The sequence below is a fragment of the Homalodisca vitripennis genome, chromosome 5 (genome assembly GCF_021130785.1).
Source record: "Homalodisca vitripennis isolate AUS2020 chromosome 5, UT_GWSS_2.1, whole genome shotgun sequence".
In the NCBI taxonomy this organism is placed as follows: domain Eukaryota; kingdom Metazoa; phylum Arthropoda; class Insecta; order Hemiptera; family Cicadellidae; genus Homalodisca; species Homalodisca vitripennis.
The window spans coordinates 25,613,152-25,632,780 of NC_060211.1; the positions used below are offsets into that span (position 1 = coordinate 25,613,152).

A 19,629-nucleotide genomic window follows, 5' to 3' on the forward strand; every position below is an offset into this window, starting at 1 on the left:
GATCCTATAAAAATTAAACACATATACACGTTCGTAATTATGATTGGTTAAAATTGTAATAGGTATATTACCGTCAGCTAACTAATAGTCTGAAAGTCACCACTTTAAGTGTCTCCATATGGTTAGCAAACGATGATTCGACATTACGTGTTTCATGGTTGGATTTCAGTTCAAACTAAGAACAATATGATCTTACTATAAAATCCTCCCAATTTTGACATCTACCAAAAATATTGTGTCTGACACTCAATTTCTTCCTTAGGAAAAATTACTCTGTGTGGAAGGAAAAAAATAGATTGTGTGCTTATATAGGGAAAATTCCCTCTCGGTTCCTGGAATATTGAGTTTAAAACCAATAACATCTTATATCATGACTTCACCATCAAATCCATTTAAGCCGACATCTTTCACCCAGTGATGGACATGTTAGATTGCTTATATACAAATAGATATGAGTAATATCAAGGGCGTAGCCAGTAAGAGGGTCCAAGGGGTCCGGACCCCAAAAATGTTCAATTATTGTTTAAATAATTCAGTATTATTAAAATTTACTCCTGAAAGATTCTCAACATTGAAACAGGCCAAGAACTTTTTAAGGAACAAAATGGGGAATGAGCGGTTGACTGCACTTGGTTTACTTTCTGTCCACTACCAAAAATTATCAGTCATCTTTACCCCAAAAAATGTTTTTTTAGCTATTTTCTTGAGTAATAACTATGGGCGTCCTCTTACCTAGTAGGTATCACTTCTGGCTGGTTTATACCTTCCAGTTGAACCCACCACTGGGCACAGCAAAAACCGATGTGTCACTTCAATCTGGACAACCTTATGGATGTCCAGGAGCGGCACATCACTAACCGCAAATGTCGAGATTCTGGGGTTCATGGGCAATTCGTTGTCTAGTCTACTGTGGGAGATGACTGTTGGAGTTGGTGGGGGTTGTTCCCTAAACTCAGAGGATATTGCTAGCTTTAAACAAGGATATGCCACCCCTGCCTGCTTTGACTGGAGAGGCTGGTTTATAGAGCTGGTCTCCCCTTTTTCCGGGGAGACATGACTTTGAGATGTAGTGCCCTAATTCTTCCTCATGGATCTCGATAGGAGGCGGTTCCTACTCCCTAACCTTACCCATCCTGAATATCCTGTCACTCCGGAAGCAGCGCTAAGGTTCTTACAGGACTAAGTGCAATTTATAAGCTTCTTGGCCTGAGAAAAAAGGGCGTCCTCACCTTTTGTGTTGGGGCCGTGTTCTCTCTGCCGTAACCCCTGCGGCAATATGGCAGAGGCAAGGACATCCAGCTCATCACCCGGTGGCAAGGACAGGCTGTTCTGCGCCACTCATCTCGCTCTCGCTCCAACACCCTAGAACAGATTTTTAAGACAATTAATTTTAAATTTCAGATTCAAATACAATTGTTAGCGAGTGTTATAACTTCTTAAAAACAAAACACGATTAAATAAACCAGCATAAATAAATTTAAGATTTTGAAAAGAAATCTAAAATTATTTGGAATAGGTTTGTGGATTCTTGGAGCTATTTAATTTTCTTATTTTCATTACACATCTCATTCTGAATTCTACCTGCTCTTTCACCACTGCGAGCGGTTAGTCGACAGTGTTTGGTTTTTGCGATTTCTTGCATCGTGCTGCCGCCTAGTGTATTATTTTGAAACTGTTACGAGTATGGACTAGACGCAGTACATGACAGTTTGTGTTTGTTATTGCCATTATGTTGATTTTCTGTGGAGAAATGTTTAACAGTTTTATTGAAAGGACGAAAGAAATATTTTTTAACTTATATGAATACAATGTAATAAACAGTAAAACAATGATAATGTAATTTGTTACGATAAATGACTCATAATGAACGTAGAATATATTTTTTCCTGACTGAGTAAATAGCTAAAATCCAGTAAAAATGAGTATTCGCTAGACACTAAATATTAACATGGCAAGATTCAGGTTAACAAATGGGAACCTCGGAAGTTTTCGTCAAGGACATAGTGAAAATTTATATAAATAATATCAGTGAGTTGTAATAGAATTTATTTTAAGCTACAAAATTTTAAAACTGTATTTGCTTGTGTACAAGCCAATATACCTCTTTATAGACTCTTTGGACAGATCTGCCAATTGGTGTGGGAAACAGGTATTTTACATTAAATTGAAAAAACCAAACAATACTGCATTAGTTATAAATAATCATAACCTACAAAACTATCCGCATTAGGATAGGAACCTATCCAAAGATGAGCAGAATTTTGACTATTTAGCCTAGGTCAGTTTACTTCAGTAACCACCTAAGAAAAGTAATTGTACTAAGTTTAATATTTAGTACAATGTAAGTAGTTAAAAAATATTAACTTGTCACGGGATATTTCCTCTCGGAAACAATTTATACTGTTGTAAAACAGCTGGATCGAAATTGAAATTGGTTCTATTTATTTCAAACTAGCAGTTACCCGCCGTTTCGCACGCAATTTCGTAGGTTTTGCACCTGTATGAGCACTTCTGGTTCGAGTGAATTATATTTCCGACGCCATTGTTAAGTAAGCCTTCTTCCCACGATAAATAAAATAAAGTGTATATTTATGGTCATTTAGATTTACTCCAGTCTTAGTATTTTTTTGTTCCCAAGCTGAATTTGCTACCTCCCGACTAAGAAAATATAAATACGTACAGTCCACTATTGTGTAGTAAAGTAATAAAGTAATAGTAGTAACGAATCCTACTATTGTCCAAAGAGAATTAAGCTTTGATTTATATCAGTCTTTAAATATACAGTAAAAGTTTTTTTAATGTTTTAGACCATTTAGAGCTGGAATTGGTACATTAGTTCAAAAGAACAATCCAGCGAAATTTCATCTAGCATAGTTCCTTTTTCTGACTACTACAAAGAGAGTCTTCGGTGCCAGAATAGGTTTATCTATCTACCAGCCTCTTGAGTATCTAGATATTCTTGCAATTTATCATTCACAGTTATTATGAAACATAAATATTAAGATTACAATAGAGGTTATTTAATTAAACATATGGCTGTGCTGTCATAAAACAACGCTTCCAAAAAACAGTTGATTACATTTATACTAATATTCCCACAACTTTAGGGATCAATATGGGATTTTTTGCTACTTTAGAGACCAGTGGGGTGTATTACGGAGGGATTTTCGAGTTAAAACTATCCTATCTTTTAATTTGGACCAAACAGTACGTATCTACAAAATTTCATAGAAATTGGTTCAGTGGTATTGGAGATTAGCGTAAACGAACATCTCAACTCATGATAAAATCCAAAGTATCAATTAGAAATTAAGTATGAAATTCTTTTTATGCCAAACCAACACATAATTTATTTTAATTTCATAACAGTTAATACTGGTAGCTAACATGTAAATCTTGCTTTATTTATTTAACTACTTAGCTTTTTATCCTCAGTTTTGTATGATCATAAACAGTAATGTGTTTACTACTTGAACATTCTATCCATTTTCATGTTCTAGTTTTCTCTAAACTTAGTTCATCTCCATATTTATTTATCTCAGGAACCAGAAAGGTTGTTCATGTAAAATTTCAGTACAATCGGATGAGTAGTTTTCGTGTGAAAACAAAACAAACAAAGGCATTTTCGCATTTATAATATTATTAGGATTGTCATAAATACACAAATAGAAATAATTTCAATAAAACCAAATACACTAATAATGTACAGTCCAATCTCGATAATCCGACATTTGCCAGTCCGACACGCTCAAACAAGCAAGCTTTCGGCAGTCGGCGCTGGCCGCTCAGGCCACTGCAGTACTGTACAAGTGTACAGAATCTTTAAGTAAGAAGAAGCAAAAAAACTGTTTTAGATTTTTTAAAGGTATAAAGATGGTATTTTAAGAGTTTTCACTTATATATGCACAGTTTGGTCATTCTACTATAATTAGGTACGTAAAATAAAAAAAGTTTGTTCTTACAGTATAGTGTTTGCTTATTTTCACGTTTCTTACCGATTATAGGTTATTTATGCATTGTGTAAATGGCACCCTTGGTAATCCGGACTCCTTGGTAATCCGACAGTGTGCTGGTCCATATCCGTCCATATCGAGATTGGACTGTATAATTATATTTAATATAAAATAAAAACTGAGTGACTATACAATTTTATGAAGTAGACATCCTGTGACATACTGTCACGTGCACTGACCTGACAGTAGTATTTCCATGTTGGGGACAAGAGCAGCTGTTTGCCGGCTGAGGGACATCATAGTTTCCGTATTCTCCCAGCATTCTTTCCTTCAGTTGTTTGGGTGTGTCGTACAGTTCGTCCGTGGGCGAACCACTTGTTTCGTTGTTCGGCCTCCCCTGTAAGCCATGATAAGTTGCAAACTCGCAAGTCTAGGAATAATGTACGTCCTTAGAAGACCATAGCTAATTGAATCCTTCTTTCACAGTGAGCGGTTGAAATTTTAATTTTTAAAATATTAATGTTTTTAAATATTATATAATAAAAAATTAAATATTTAATAGTCCTCCTCCATAGACTAATGGTTATAGTCTCGGATCTCTAACTGAGAGATCACGGGTTCAAATCTCGGGGAGGGCCAATCATGTATAGACACGAAAGAGTGTGTACTTTGAAAATAAACCAGAGTACATTGAAGCCGACATAGCTAAGCTGAGGCTTATAAGAGAAGAAGACCAAAAAGGAATATTTAATCAATTTATTTTAATTTCCCACACTTACTACCTTTATACGAAATATTATATTAGTTTAACATTTTAAAATATAGAAGTATTGTTCTGCATGCAATTTCATATGAGACTTTTAATTTAGTTTATTACTGAATGAAAATAAAAATATGACATTAAAATTAATGATTTTTACTCACCGCAAGTTGGAAAGGTTTCGGTATGTCATAGTCTCCGTAAGTACTGACATGATGGCATGTGCAAGAAGATGGTAAAGGCATTGGTGGTTTTAGCTTCTTCCTTTGTGGAGAAGAGACGTTGGACTCCAGAGGTAACAGAGGGTTGGGAAACTTTGATGGCGGAGGACATTGGCATCTCTCACTTACCGTGGGTATCGCTGTGGACATCCCGGGTTGTGACCTGGGAAAATGTAAACCTTATTAAAGAATTAGAAAAAGACTGAACATTAGTTAAGAGTTTGAATACAGTTACCAACCAAAGATAGTTAATCTTACAAAGGGTCCCAAGGAAAAGCAGGTTCTCCATTATTCAGTTACAAACCGAGAGTAACAGTTCGACAAATGTCATGAGTTCAACACTATCGGTAGAGATTACGAGTGGTATGGAGTTTAATAACATTGTTTCGAATTATTACAGGAACTGCGATGGCAGAAACTCCTATAATTCTTCTCTCTTCTTTTCTGATAATTTTAGCTCGTTCTTCTAGTTAATGTTGCACAAAACATTACAAAACAATAAATATTGTAATTTTAACAAAAAAATATAAATTAATTAGCAGTTACCCGCGGCTTTGCATGCAATTTTTTACTAAAAGAACAGTACAGTAATTTATTTCTTCAATATCTTGAGATAAGTGATAATCACTTAAAGGTATTCTAACTTTATGATCTATTTAAAATTGACATGTACAGAGAGGTTTTAAGGACTCTGAAGTTGGAGAGTTAAAAAGTTTTTTTATAGGTACCTATACAATAATGCGAGTATCTCTCCAATACTATATGGGTTTTTATTGAATAGCTCCAATAATTTCAGTAACAAATAAACTATTTTAGTATAGTGTGGAGGAATTCTGAAGAGGAAGTTTTAATATTTCCAGTTAACGCAGGCCTATTTGTTACGTACTAACGAGGGTAGACTTCCAAGTGCCAGATTGCAGCGAGATATAGGGGATTATTCGAAGGCCACAACCATGGAACAGCTTACGATACTAACTTATCGAAGGAGATATGGCACTCCTAATCTGTTGCTTAGGGTAGACTTCCAAGTGCCAGATTGCAGCGAGATTAGGGGATTATTCGAAGGCCACAACCATGGAACAGCTTACGATACTAACTTATCGAAGGAGATATGGCAGTCCTAATCTGTTGCTTAGGGTAGACTTCCAAGTGCCAGATTGCAGCGAGATTACGGGATTATTCGAAGGCCACAACCATGGAACAGCTTACGATACTAACTTATCGAAGGAGATATGACAGTCCTAATCTGTTGCTTAGGGTAGACTTCCAAGTGCCAGATTGCAGCGAGATTAGGGGATTATTCGAAGGCCACAACCATGGAACAGCTTACGATACTAACTTATCGAAGGAGATATGTCAGTCCTAATCTATTGTATAGGATAGACTTCCAAGTGCCAGATTGCAGCGAGATATAGGGGATTATTCGAAGGCCACAACCATGGAACAGCTTACGATACTAATTTATCGAAGGAGATATGGCAGTCCTAATCTATTGTATAGGATAGACTTCCAAGTGCCGAATTGCAGGTAGATCTTGAGAATTATTGGAAGGCCATAACCATGGAACAGCTTACGATACTAACTTATCGAAGGAGATATGGCACTCCTAATCTGTTGCTTAGGGTAGACTTCCAAGTGCCAGATTGCAGCGAGATTAGGGGATTATTCGAAGGCCACAACCATGGAACAGCTTACGATACTAACTTATCGAAGGAGATATGGCAGTCCTAATCTGTTGCTTAGGGTAGACTTCCAAGTGCCAGATTGCAGCGAGATTACGGGATTATTCGAAGGCCACAACCATGGAACAGCTTACGATACTAATTTATCGAAGGAGATATGACAGTCCTAATCTGTTGCTTAGGGTAGACTTCCAAGTGCCAGATTGCAGCGAGATTAGGGGATTATTCGAAGGCCACAACCATGGAACAGCTTACGATACTAACTTATCGAAGGAGATATGTCAGTCCTAATCTATTGTATAGGATAGACTTCCAAGTGCCAGATTGCAGCGAGATTACGGGATTACTCGAAGGCCACAACCATGGAACAGCTTACGATACTAACTTATCGAAGGAGATATGGCAGTCCTAATCTGTTGCTTAGGGTAGACTTCCATGTGCCGAATTGCAGGTAGATCTTGAGAATTATTGGAAGGCCACAACCATGGAACAGCTTACGATACTAACTTATCGAAGGAGATATGGCAGTCCTAATCTACTGTATAGGGTAGACTTCCAAGTGCCAGATTGCAGCGAGATATAGGGGATTATTCGAAGGCCACAACCATGGAACAGCTTACGATACTAATTTATCGAAGGAGATATGGCAGTCCTAATCTATTGTATAGGATAGACTTCCAAGTGCCGAATTGCAGGTAGATCTTGAGAATTATTGGAAGGCCATAACCATGGAACAGCTTACGATACTAACTTATCGAAGGAGATATGGCAGTCCTAATCTATTGTATAGGATAGACTTCCAAGTGCCGAATTGCAGGTAGATCTTGAGAATTATTGGCAGGCCATAACCATGGAACAGCCTACGATGCCAACACACTGAAGGCATTGATTTAGCAAGTAAGGAGCGAGACTTTACAGGGATTGCGTTTCATTTTTTCATTAATTTACTATTCCTAATCTTCAAAGGTCATTAATTGAGTGGATAAAAAGAGACACAGTCAATACATACTCACCAACTGTCTGTTGAAGTGTTGCGAGTATCGTCAGAGGATGTTGATGCAGGAACCGGACATCCACCTGTACGCAAATAAGTACAGCTATGTTAAGTTTGTTTAAAATATTAACGCCAGTTTAAAAGAGTAAGTTTCCACTAAAATAATGTTAAATGAGTGTTTAGACTGGAAGCGTACACACGCAAACAACTGACCGTGAACACACACAGGACTTGGAGCCATAGTTATTGGGCCAGATATTTATTTTAAACATAACAAAATGATTTGGAGTTTTTACCAAACTACTTGTTTTGAATTTTAAAAACAAAACTGTAAATTAATCACCGTCACAGTTTTATTTACTGTACACTACTACTGTCTGATTGGATGTTCAACAAGATCACCTTCATAAAATTATTGTTGAAAAGTAGGCCTAATAAAAAAAATAAATAATTTTGAAAAATACAAATAAAACCATGTGGAATCCACAAGGACTGTCCATATGTTTTGGAATTGGGAATTTAAATCCAATTTATGTACAGTTTCAATGGAAAAGTATTTAAATATTTTACATTTTTATCTTACGAAAATCGATCCTTACCATTCACATAATAACACAAACAAACTAGTTTATATTTAAAATGTCTTCTATAACAAGACAGTATACATAAATAAGTTATAGTTTAGTAAAAAATTAAGACTTCTGATTTTGATTTCGAATAATAAAGCAGTTTTTGAAACCATTAGGTCCAACATCTAAACCTAAGTCTTCTACATTAGTGTCGTGACTTTATAGATTGTCTGTACAAAATAAGTAATCAAAAATATCTATTAAATTACATTAAAAACATAAAACCAATATTTAATACATTTTATTGTTTTGTGAGGCCTTTCGATATCCAAGATATCTTCTTCACACACATCACAAAAGACACATTTGTGATGTGTCTGAAGAAGATATCTTGGATATCGAAAGGCCTCACAAAACAATAAAATGTATTAAATATTGGTTTTATGTTTTTAATGTAATTTAACAGTGACCAATATAAGCTCCATCTACAGCAAAAATATCTATGACTAAATACATTTACTTATTTGTTTTTCAATGGGAATTTGAATGAAAAAAGTTCAATAAAAGTAGTTCGTGTTTTGATTAGGGTATAAAAGTACCAATCATAAAAATGCCAAAATTATTAAATGCCAAATCTAATAATTGCCAAAATGTTGAAGTACCGATCGCTAAAAATGTTATGACAATAGAAATATCAACAGTATCATTATCACTATCCGTATAGTTGCCCTTACAGTCCTGATACCTCTGACGTGTTCAGAAAAAACCATCGAAATGTTTCTAATATCTTTTTCTTATTATATCGTTAGATAGTTTAGAAAAATTAAAATTCCTTCTATAACGTGACCATTACTTATACAATTGAGAATTTTAATTGTTTTCAAGTTCTAAAGTCTGTGAACATTTGTGTCGTGTAGTTTCTTAAAATAGTGGTAAATCATTTTTTCATTCATATTATTAGTCTAACATTTTACTGTTGTTTCAAAATAAAGATTGGGACCATAGAAAGACAATAATGGTCCCACATTAGCTTCAATAAGTTAAACGTCAGAACTATAAAGTTATGTTGAGAAGCTAACGAGGTTGCAGAGAAGTGTTTAAATGAGCTGTCAGGGCGGAGGAAATGCTGGGTCGGCCTGTCACTGTTCATTCCTCCCCTCAAAGTCAGCCCTGGCTCTCGACAGCCTGCATTTAGTTCCTTACCTTCCTTACCTAGATGCACCTTTGAACTATTAATTAAAACATTAAATAATCTGCTATATTCTCATAAAACTATTTATCACATGCTTTTAAATAGAAACAGATCCGAACCGAATTCAAACATTTTCCCCAGAAGCTTAAATCTGAAACACCAACTTTGGATATACTTAGCTTATGAAATAGATTTTGCTTAGAGGCTCTAAGGCTTTGCTTAACACACACACAAATAAAATAATAGGTGATAATTGTTTTATAAATACAATTTTAAAAGCAGGAACACTGAATATCACACAACTAAAAAAATGAAGGAATTCAACCGAACTATATCAAATCCACAGTATTTAGTTTTGTTATTCTTTTGATAATACCTTATTGACACTGTGACTATGTAAATTCCCGATCCAGCGTCAGTGTTAAATCTGTAAGGCTGACTGAAATTCCTGATCACGTGATATAGATCGTTGTGTAAGATTGACTGAGGTTTCTCACTGTCACCAAATGAGTGTAATATTTGCTGAGATTCCTGACTAAGTATCAACAAAGGTTTTGTGTTAGACTAACAGATATTCCTGGCCAAGTGTCATAAATAATTGTGAAAGACTGACCATGACCATTCGTTATCGATAATTGTGTAAGACTGACTGAATTCTTGACCAAGTGTCACAGATAATTGTGTAACACTGACAGAGATTCCTGACCAAGTGTGAACAATAGTTTTTGTAAGACTGGTGAGTTTCCTAACCATGTCTCACCTATAATTGTGTAAGACTGATGAGATTCCTAACCAAATGTCACCTATAATTTTGTAAGACTGATGAGATTCCTAACCAAATATTGTCACCTATAATTGTGTAAGAGTGGTGAGATTCCTAACCAAATATCACCTATAATTGTGTAAGAGTGGTGAGATTCCTAACCATGTCTCACTTATAATTGTGTAAGACTGATGAGATTCCTAACCAAATGTCACCTATAATTGTGTAAGACTGATGAGATTCCTAACCAAATATCACCTATAATTGTGTAAGAGTGGTGAGATTCCTAACCATGTCTCACCTATAATTGTGTAAGACTGATGAGATTCCTAACAATTTGTCACTTATAATTTTGTAAGACTGGTGAGATTCCTAACCAAATGTAACATTTAATTGTTTAAGACTGACAGATATTCCTGACCAAGTGTCACTGATAATTGTGTAAGACTGACTGAATTCTTGACCAAGTGTCACAGATAATTGTGTAACACTGACAGAGATTCCTGACCAAGTGTGAACAATAGTTTTTTGTAAGACTGGTGAGTTTCCTAACCATGTCTCACCTATAATTGTGTAAGACTGATGAGATTCCTAACAATTTGTCACCTATAATTTTGTAAGACTGATGAGATTCCTAACCAAATGTAACATTTAATTGTTTAAGACTGACAGATATTCCTGACCAAGTGTCACTGATCATTGTGTTCGACTGATTGAGATTCTTGACCAAGTATACGGATTACACTTTTACTTTTGTGATGAACAAGTGTTTTAATGGTTTCACTGATGCTGCCTACCGGGGTTGTTGGTTTCCATGGTCCAAGCAGGAGTAAAGCCCGAGCCGGGGGTTTGAACCATGGTAGACGACCGGCTCATCGCTCCCAACTTGCTGATACAGCTCATACACCTCTCCATACTGGTCTCCGTCGTCCATATCCCTGTCTCCTGCAGCACAATAAGTTGATTGTTTACTGTATCTTATCCAGTACAATATTTCTAGATGAAGCCTTACTCTTGGTTCAGTAACCAAACTTTTAAACAACAAATAATTTTGGAAAAAACAGTTCTTGGAGTCAGGCATATTTGTTTGTAAGAGAAAGGTACGAAACATGCACTTACCGACACAATTGTTGTTCCAATCGAGCAAGCTTTGAATTCAGTTTTGTAGATATTGAATTTGCTATTATGTTTGCTTCAAAAATAGTGTCGAAGAAATACGGCTAGAAATAAGTCTTGATTTTGCTAGATGTGGATCATTTGATTCTGTTACTTGATCTCATATGTATTCTGTTTTTAGTATTTTTGACATCTACAGAAATTGTATTCTTAGCTGAATTTCTTTTTGAAAATCGCGCAAAGAGCTGACTTTTGTGTTTACACGTAGACTGTGGAATGTTCCTAAGAACTTTTCTTGGAAATGTTAGAACATACAGAGTGAAAAGTATACGCGCTACTTATAGTGAGCTGCAGATTTAATCAGTAGAGTTCCAGATTTGTTGCTAACTACTAAGTCTTAAGTTATACTAAACCAATTTTTCCAATCAACGCGTCATTGGAAGCTAATGAAGACCGGGTTCAGGAGTTCAAAGTGGATTGTCTGGAATTGAGCCTAAACAGCAAATAGTGCAGCAAAATTTATTTGCACCCTTTTGTTGACTGAAGATTCTTGACGTCATGAGTTTGATAGTGAGCGAACACACTGTGAAGTATGACATGGTTGACCGAAATATTAAAAAAAGCCTCGAACAGACGCTATGCCGACCGATTATATGAACCTCTGTTCGTGTAGATGATACAATTAAAGATAATTGGCCAAATATGAACAACTGTAGCAAAGTCTAAACTTAGACGGTGAAGAAAAAAAAATTTCTGATAATCCATCGGAGTACCTATGACATATGTGAATATGTTTTATACGCTCCATTTCAGGTCGCGTTAAACCTCGTTAATTTGAAAAAATTCGTATAAATGGTGGTATAATGATATTTCTCTTTGTTGATAAGTAATACCAACTTCTGGAAACGGTATTTAATCAAAACTGGCTCTGTAAATATTTGGTTCATAATACCTCATATACTGGTACTAAACTTTCCACTACACTTAAAAGAGAATTAAACTTGAGATTTTAAAGAGTAAACAGTATATAATATTTTCACTCATGTTTTATAAAATTTACCAAGGACGTAGCCAGTGAGGAGGTCCAAGGTGTCCGGCCCCCCCAAATTTTTAATTTACTTTTTTAGTAAACTAATATTATTATTTAAAAAATTCAGTATTACTGACTTGTACTGCTGAAAGATCGTTCTCAAAAAAAGAAAAAAAAAACGGGTGGAGAGCTTTTTAAGGAACAAAATGGGGCCTTACTACGGATGGGAAAATATCAGTTGTCTGGACCCTCCTCCTTTAAATGTTTTCCTGGCTACGTTATTGAAATTACCCGAGCTTATTCATAGATTAGAATCAATTAATTGTCAAACAAGGCTTTTGGAGTAGAAGAGATTACTGAAAAAGTTGTAATTCCTATGTTACACATACAAAATAAGGGTTGTCTTGTAATGTTTATTTAACATACAAAACATTTAGTATAAACTTAACGACATATTTCAACCATATCCCGTTACTATTTGTTAGTGAACGTGTGATGTACCTGGTGATAGGTATCGGATGTGTCGGTGACAGAGGCGGTGTCAGCATAGTCACAGTCGGGCCGAGTCTCGCATGAAGGCCAGGCCACGGCATCCTCCAGGCCGCTTGCCCCGCACAGATCCGCCTCGACTCGCTTCTTTGGGCTGTCCAGCGCTGGAAACAAGGGGACGTTCGAGATAATGTAACTTTGACAACTAAGGCACAACTTTTACAAACACATTTTTGTCTATTTTTAGGATTTTCTTTTCATGTGATTACAATCGGAATCCTCAAACCTTTATTGAGGCGACTACTTGTTTTGGCGTGCTATCGACAAATGTTTTTGCAGGAGGGAAACTTTGGTTTCGCGTCACGGAACGTCACGGCACGCTTTTTGCTCTGTAGCCGCTAGGGGCGGGACTATCGCGGCCATTTTGATGTCAGGGCGTTTCTCCGTTCAGTTCAGTGGCTATCCAGGCGTGCTAGTGAGGGGTTACTGCCGCTCCTTATTGAAGTGACTACTTCTTTTTGCAGGGTATGGATGTATGTTTTGCCCGGGGAAAAATGGAAAGGCTGTTGCAGGACTGACCGACAGAAGTGACTACTTCTTATAGCGGACTGTGAATATATATCTTGAAAAAGTACGTTTGATAATTATTAAATGGTTATTTCTATATTTTAAAATAATATGAGACTCGATTCCTCAACATAAAAACTGACTTGTAAATATTAAAGTAATACCTATTTATACCTTATCATTATTATTGTTTGTATTAGTTTCTGTAATTTCGTCAGTATTATTTTCAGTCATTATATTTCAACAATGAAATCATGGTTTTATAGTAACTGAAATAAGAAATAAAACCTTTGGAATACAATCTTGCTAAGTAACCTGTTCTTCCATAGCTTGTGTTTATGTTTTTATCGTTTGAAATTGTTAAACGTAATTTATGTTTTCAGAATAAAATTAATTGTTTTCACGTTACTTCAGAAAAATTTTATTAAAATCTGTTTTTACGTAATTTATTTTTTAAGTAAATGCAAGGTAAGGCTGAATGTAATTGACAAAAGGTAATAATTATAATCAACAGAAAGCCTAATTGACTTCCAGGATTAAATTACACAACGGCTTTGTTAGCTAAAAAAAGATTTAGTTAATTTATTTTTAACTCTTTTTAAAATCTCGTCAGGACGAAACTAGTACTGAACTGGAATAGGAATTAATATTAACCGTGCTGAAATTCAATTAAGAGTTCAATGAGCTTTAAATACTGCAATTAAATGGTGCAGTAGGTTAATAAATTTTACGTTGGATTCATTAATAAATAAATTAGTAGTTCGTAGATTTATTCAAACCAGTATTTTACCATATATTTTAGTCTGTGTTTGGTTTTATTCACAGCCCGTTATACGAAGTAGTCACTTCTGTCGGTCAATCCGCTACTGCCCTTCCATTATTTTCCCGCGTGCAAAATATACATCCATAACCCGCCAAATAGTTACTTAAATAAGGAGCGACAGTAACCTCTCACTAGCACGCCTGGATAACCACTGAACTGAACGGAGAAACGCCCTGACATCAAAATGGCCGCGATAGTCCCGCCCCTAGTAGCTACAAAGCGAACAAGCGTGACGTGACGTTGTGTGACGCGAACAAAAGTTTTCCCCCTGCAAAACATACAGCCATAGCCCTCCAAAAGTAGTCGCTTCAGTATCAGTTTGAGGATACCAATTGTAATCAAGAAAAACTAAATACTAAAAATATACCAAAATGTGTTGGAAAAAGTGGTTAAATATTTAATCACATAGCCAATTGTAGTTGACTATTTGTGGTTGACTACTTGTCTTGTGGTGACAACAAATAGTATGGGAATATCAGAACTTGGATCTATCTTTTTTTAAACTAATCTTTTGTTTTAACTTCTCACTAAACTCTGTGAAAGTTCTGGAACCTTTTTTATAAAACGTTAATTACAGTTTCAGTTGTCTATATAGACTTACCATTCTTAGTGTGATGACGTTTCCTGGAGTACAGTTTACCTTCGGCAGCCAACTGGAAAGCTCTGGAGATGTCTTTCCCCTGATCCGACACCAGGACGTACAGACCCTCCCCGCGGCCACACCGTGAGCCTCCCTCGAAGCAGAAGCGATTTTCGACAACACCATACCTCCTGCAGCAGATACATTTCCACTTTGGAGATCATATGGATTTTAATATTTAGTACACTCCTATGGGCTCCATTGAACGACTCCATATAATTAGGTTTTAGGTTAAATATAATTTTGGATTATACATTCAAAAAGCTTATTTTACTTTTTTGTTTTATTCTCATGCGTAAAACATTTTAAAGCCCAAAATCCCCAAGTTTATATTTTATCCCATTTATCTTATTTTACAGTGGTCTATTTTTAATCTATCACTTATTGCTTTTTTATTTACCTTATTCCATAAATACACTTTTTTCTTTTCAAATTATAAATACAGTCCTAGACTTGATAGTTAATATATGTCGTATTACCTAAATACTTTTAATGTTTGTGCCGGTAACTGCCACGTGTAACTACGCAGCAAACGTACTAACATGACTAAAGATACAATATTTTGGTAATTTTAACTTCATTTACATAACAAATATTTATTTGTATTTATAATAAAATATTCTAAATAAAGTTGTTCTTGTAAAACTTATGTACAATGGCTGTGCTTTGAATTATTCTAACTCAATAGTTAGAGTTTACTATAACCAAAGGAACTTTACCTTAAAATCTCAAACAGCCACAAAGTGGTATAGATTTATACCTTAGAATATAAAAACATTCAATTGTTTTATTTTTTCTGATACCATAAATGACACTTGCTTTATAGACCAACCTCTAGACAGCTAGGTTTGACGTGCAGGCTATTGGCACCCATGATTAATTCGTAGGATTTGAATCCATTTATATTCAACTCTAATTCTACAATGTTAGAATACTAATTTCTCAAAGAAATTAGAAAACTAAAACATTTCGAGAAATTGTTTGAATAAAGTTTAAAAGTAAGTACAGCACTATATCAAACGGACGATTTACTTTTCATTTGCAATATTATTATTAAAAATGTTAATCAATAAAATATATTTATAAATAATGTTATTTATATGTACATGTTTTAAATATTTAAAGGCATTTTAATATTGGATAGACTTGTCTCTCTTTGGGGAATAATTTTGATGCAGCCTATTACTCTGAAACTACCATTGCTTTAAACGTAATAATTCCCCATTTTATAATAATGTTGGAATGCAATATTGAAAATTTATCTCATTAAAATAAAAAAAATCTAAATCAAACTGAGACTACAGAGAGAAATTGAACGAGGGCGAAATGAGATTACGAATTAAACATCATAAAACTTATTAATTGATTAAAAACTAAGACATTATTTACATTTAAATTAAGCTGTGGACGCTTCGTATTGATTTGAGCCAGTTTCTGTGATTTGATTAAAATAGTTATTTGTAAGGACCATGTATTTTCAGACCCACTACAGCAGTGGCCACGAAAGAGTGCAGTCGGCACAACACGTCAACTGTCGCCTGCATAATCCTCAAACTAACGTAGTTATTTGGTTAGCTCGGTCCTCATTGGCTGCTCCAAGGTCACGCGCCAAATATGCTCCTCCCTCAACCGCACTCTTTGGTGGTCCCTACTATAGTGACCTAATAAGGTCCAGTTTCCAAAATATTTAGCCCTTTACAATTGCAGCCTAATTATTTATCGGTATTTCATTTTCTTCAAATTGACGTTCCACATAACCTGATTTACCAAGCGTTCCCTACCCTCAAAAAACAGTTAACATGTTAAAAAATGTCGCAATGTGGTATCTAATTTCAAACTTTTCTTTTCGCCAAAGACTATTTGGTATGAATGAGATTGGAAGATGAGAGGTTTAATAATTACTGTAACACATCTTGTAATATTAGTAGTGATAAAACTTATAAACTTTGCATAAATGCATGTTTTCAAAGTTAGTTAAGTACAAATAATGAACGGAACTAAAACTGTTTTTAAATTTAATACAATTCATATCTAAATTGACCTCCAATCCTATTTGCATGTAACAATACTGCTTGGCAAACGCCTTGCAATGTTTCTACACAATACATTAACGTACCTCAGTTGACCGATTTGCCAATACCCGACCAGTCGAGGTGGGACGCCCACGGTCATGCAGAACTGACGTTCCTGGATGTGGAGGCGGGCTGGTCCAGGGGGAATCTTGCCTCGGGCGGGGGCCGACTGGATCTGGACTAGGAACTGCTCATCTGGACACCCAAGTAAACAGAATCATGAAGGATCCGCAATTAGCGAAATACATAATCATGAAGAAGAAAGCTCTTTGAAGCCATTGAGACAACTAGTAACAGTGCTGCAACAGCAAATAGTAACGATAAGATAGCAATAGCACTGGATGTATGGTAGTGCTGTAAAACCTATTATAGAATATGAAATAGCAAAGTAAAGAAGGAAAGGTAGTTTGAATTATTGAGGAACAAGATGAAGAGAACTGTCGTCTAACTCAATCTCTACAACTTTCAATCCTTACAAATTCCGACAACATACATTTCGTTCCTCTTTGGACCAAAAAAGTATTTTCAAACGTATTTGCAATAAACTTGCTAACTTCCTCTTGGATAATCACAGCAATATTCTTTTAGCTGAAAATGAAGACTCCCAGTTTCTTTTCATAGTTATTTGACGGTGATTAATGCATCTATGGCGAGAACGGTTGATTCAATGTTAATATTGAGTTAAGCGCCATTTCACCTTCCGTGTAGTGCAGCTTCTGAAATCTGACTACGAAGTGATTGTTCCGCCGTACTTTGGGATCGTGTCTTTAACGTCGTAATGGGAGAACACCTTTCATCTAGTAAGATTCACTGAATTGCTGCTGGTTAAACCAGACAGTCCTATTATTTTAGATGTCCATGATGCCGAAACGATGTACAGGGTTTTGGACGTCTTACTCGAAGACATTTTGGATCTCTCCAGACGGACGTAAACACCAGATTCCAGATGTCAAGTCTGTGCTACTGCGATAAAGACGCTGCACTAGGCGGAAGGTGAAATGGAGCTGAACTCAACTTTCGTACATTACTTAAGTGTCTGACAGTTGGCTTTAAGTGTGGCAAGCAAAGAATAACATGATCATAGAACAGGATTTTGTTCGAATTGTCTAACCCTTCGAACTGTTCTTTTTCTTCCTTACGACAATCCCTCTATCCGTTTCACGAAATTAAGATTTTGTCCATACAATGAAAATTGGTTCCCAGATCCAATACTAATTCAATTCGGATCCTTTTAAATTAAATTCTTGCTTGGCAAAATGGTAAATTTTATCTAGATAGTTCAAATCTCACCTTCCCTCAAATTTTTGGCAATCTTCACCTGCCACTGAATAAGTCACTCTCTACCGTAACATCCTGGCAGATAACGGCGATAGTTATGGACTATTTGTAAAGTTATATTGAGTTATGTTATATTGAGTGATGATCTCACCTTCTCCAAGGTTGTTGGCAATCTTCACTTGCCACTGGATGAGTCGCTCTCTCGTGTCAAATGCGAGGACCACAGTAACATCCTGGCAGATAATGGCGATAGTGTTGGACTCTTTGTCAAGCGTAAAACCTGAAACATACAATCTGGAGTAAAATTATGAACAAGATATTGTTTTATTATTTTATTTATCAACATTTAAGACTTAAGACTTGATTAATGTAAAAAATTTATGGGATGCATCTGACTATCTGAATGCAGTGAAGAAACGAGAGGATATTACAGCAAAGAAGGAAGGTTATAGTATATCTAATCTTCGTTGGCTTTAATGTACAATTAAACGTGAGAACTACCTGAATGAACTCCAAGGAAGTGCTGAAGAGATAAGGACGCCTTGGTTTGTCCTTGCTTGTATCTGTCCTTGCTGTCCCTGTACAGCTGGAGATGGAGACAGTCTGAAACATTAAGAAACCCTACTTTAGTCCACCACATAAAAGAGGCAAAACAAGAGTAATGCTTTGTTTGATTTTAAATTCGCCGTAGTTACTTTAAGAGTAAAGTATTTATACATGCAAAGAAAGCAGTTGAAGATATTGTAAAAGAAAGTGTTTTATTTCCAGTTTTACGAAGTCTTATTTTGCATTTGTATGTCCTAAACGCCGTTTCTCCTATATTTTCTATTTTCGATATATCTGGAATATCCTTACGGAGGTCTCCATTTTTGTAAGACTATATATATATATATATATATATATATATATATATATATATATATATATATATATATATATATATATATATATATATATATATTAATTATATATAATGAATCTGCATACACACACTTAAAGTAAATTGTCTTATTTCAAAATTAAATTAAAGTAGTTTTATTTTACCAGGCGAAGTTAGGGCTAAGAAACCCTCTATAACACTTAACCCAGGGACCAATGGCTTAAAGGTGACTTCCGAACCACCACCAATGGCCGGGCAGGCGGGCTGCTATCAAGGACAGGATGGCTAAGTGGTCACCCATCCAGGCAGCGGCCACGCTCGACGTTGCTTGATCCGGTTATCTTGCGATAACCGTTGTACTCGCCACACTACGCCATCGGCAACCACGTGAAGTTAGGGCTAAGAAGCCCTCTCTAACACTTAACCTGGGGACCAACGGCTTAAAGGTTACTTCCGGACCACCACCAACGGCCGGGCAGGCGGGCTGCTTGCAAGGACAGGATCGCTCAGCGGTCACCCATCCAGGCAGCGGCCACGCTCGACGTTGCTTGATCCGGTTATCTTGCGATAACAGTTGTACTCGCCACACTACGCCATCGG

The 19,629-nt window shown here is 35.9% G+C and overlaps 1 protein-coding gene across 1 annotated transcript in view; it reads right to left on the reverse strand.

The window, feature by feature from the left end:
• Nucleotides 1–18,789, reverse strand: part of LOC124363391 — a 29,657-nt gene extending 10,868 nt beyond the window's left edge. The window contains exons 1-10 of the mRNA XM_046818642.1: nucleotides 18,651–18,789; nucleotides 18,301–18,429; nucleotides 16,916–17,066; nucleotides 14,761–14,930; nucleotides 12,782–12,933; nucleotides 10,932–11,079; nucleotides 7,630–7,693; nucleotides 4,878–5,097; nucleotides 4,193–4,350; nucleotides 1,230–1,362 (exon numbers count right to left, since the gene is read on the reverse strand). Of these exons, the coding sequence (XP_046674598.1) occupies nucleotides 1,230–1,362; nucleotides 4,193–4,350; nucleotides 4,878–5,097; nucleotides 7,630–7,693; nucleotides 10,932–11,079; nucleotides 12,782–12,933; nucleotides 14,761–14,930; nucleotides 16,916–17,066; nucleotides 18,301–18,429; nucleotides 18,651–18,789 (1,464 nt within the window). The remainder of the gene's footprint in view (nucleotides 1–1,229; nucleotides 1,363–4,192; nucleotides 4,351–4,877; nucleotides 5,098–7,629; nucleotides 7,694–10,931; nucleotides 11,080–12,781; nucleotides 12,934–14,760; nucleotides 14,931–16,915; nucleotides 17,067–18,300; nucleotides 18,430–18,650) is intronic.
• Between the last annotated feature and the right edge of the window lie 840 nt (nucleotides 18,790–19,629).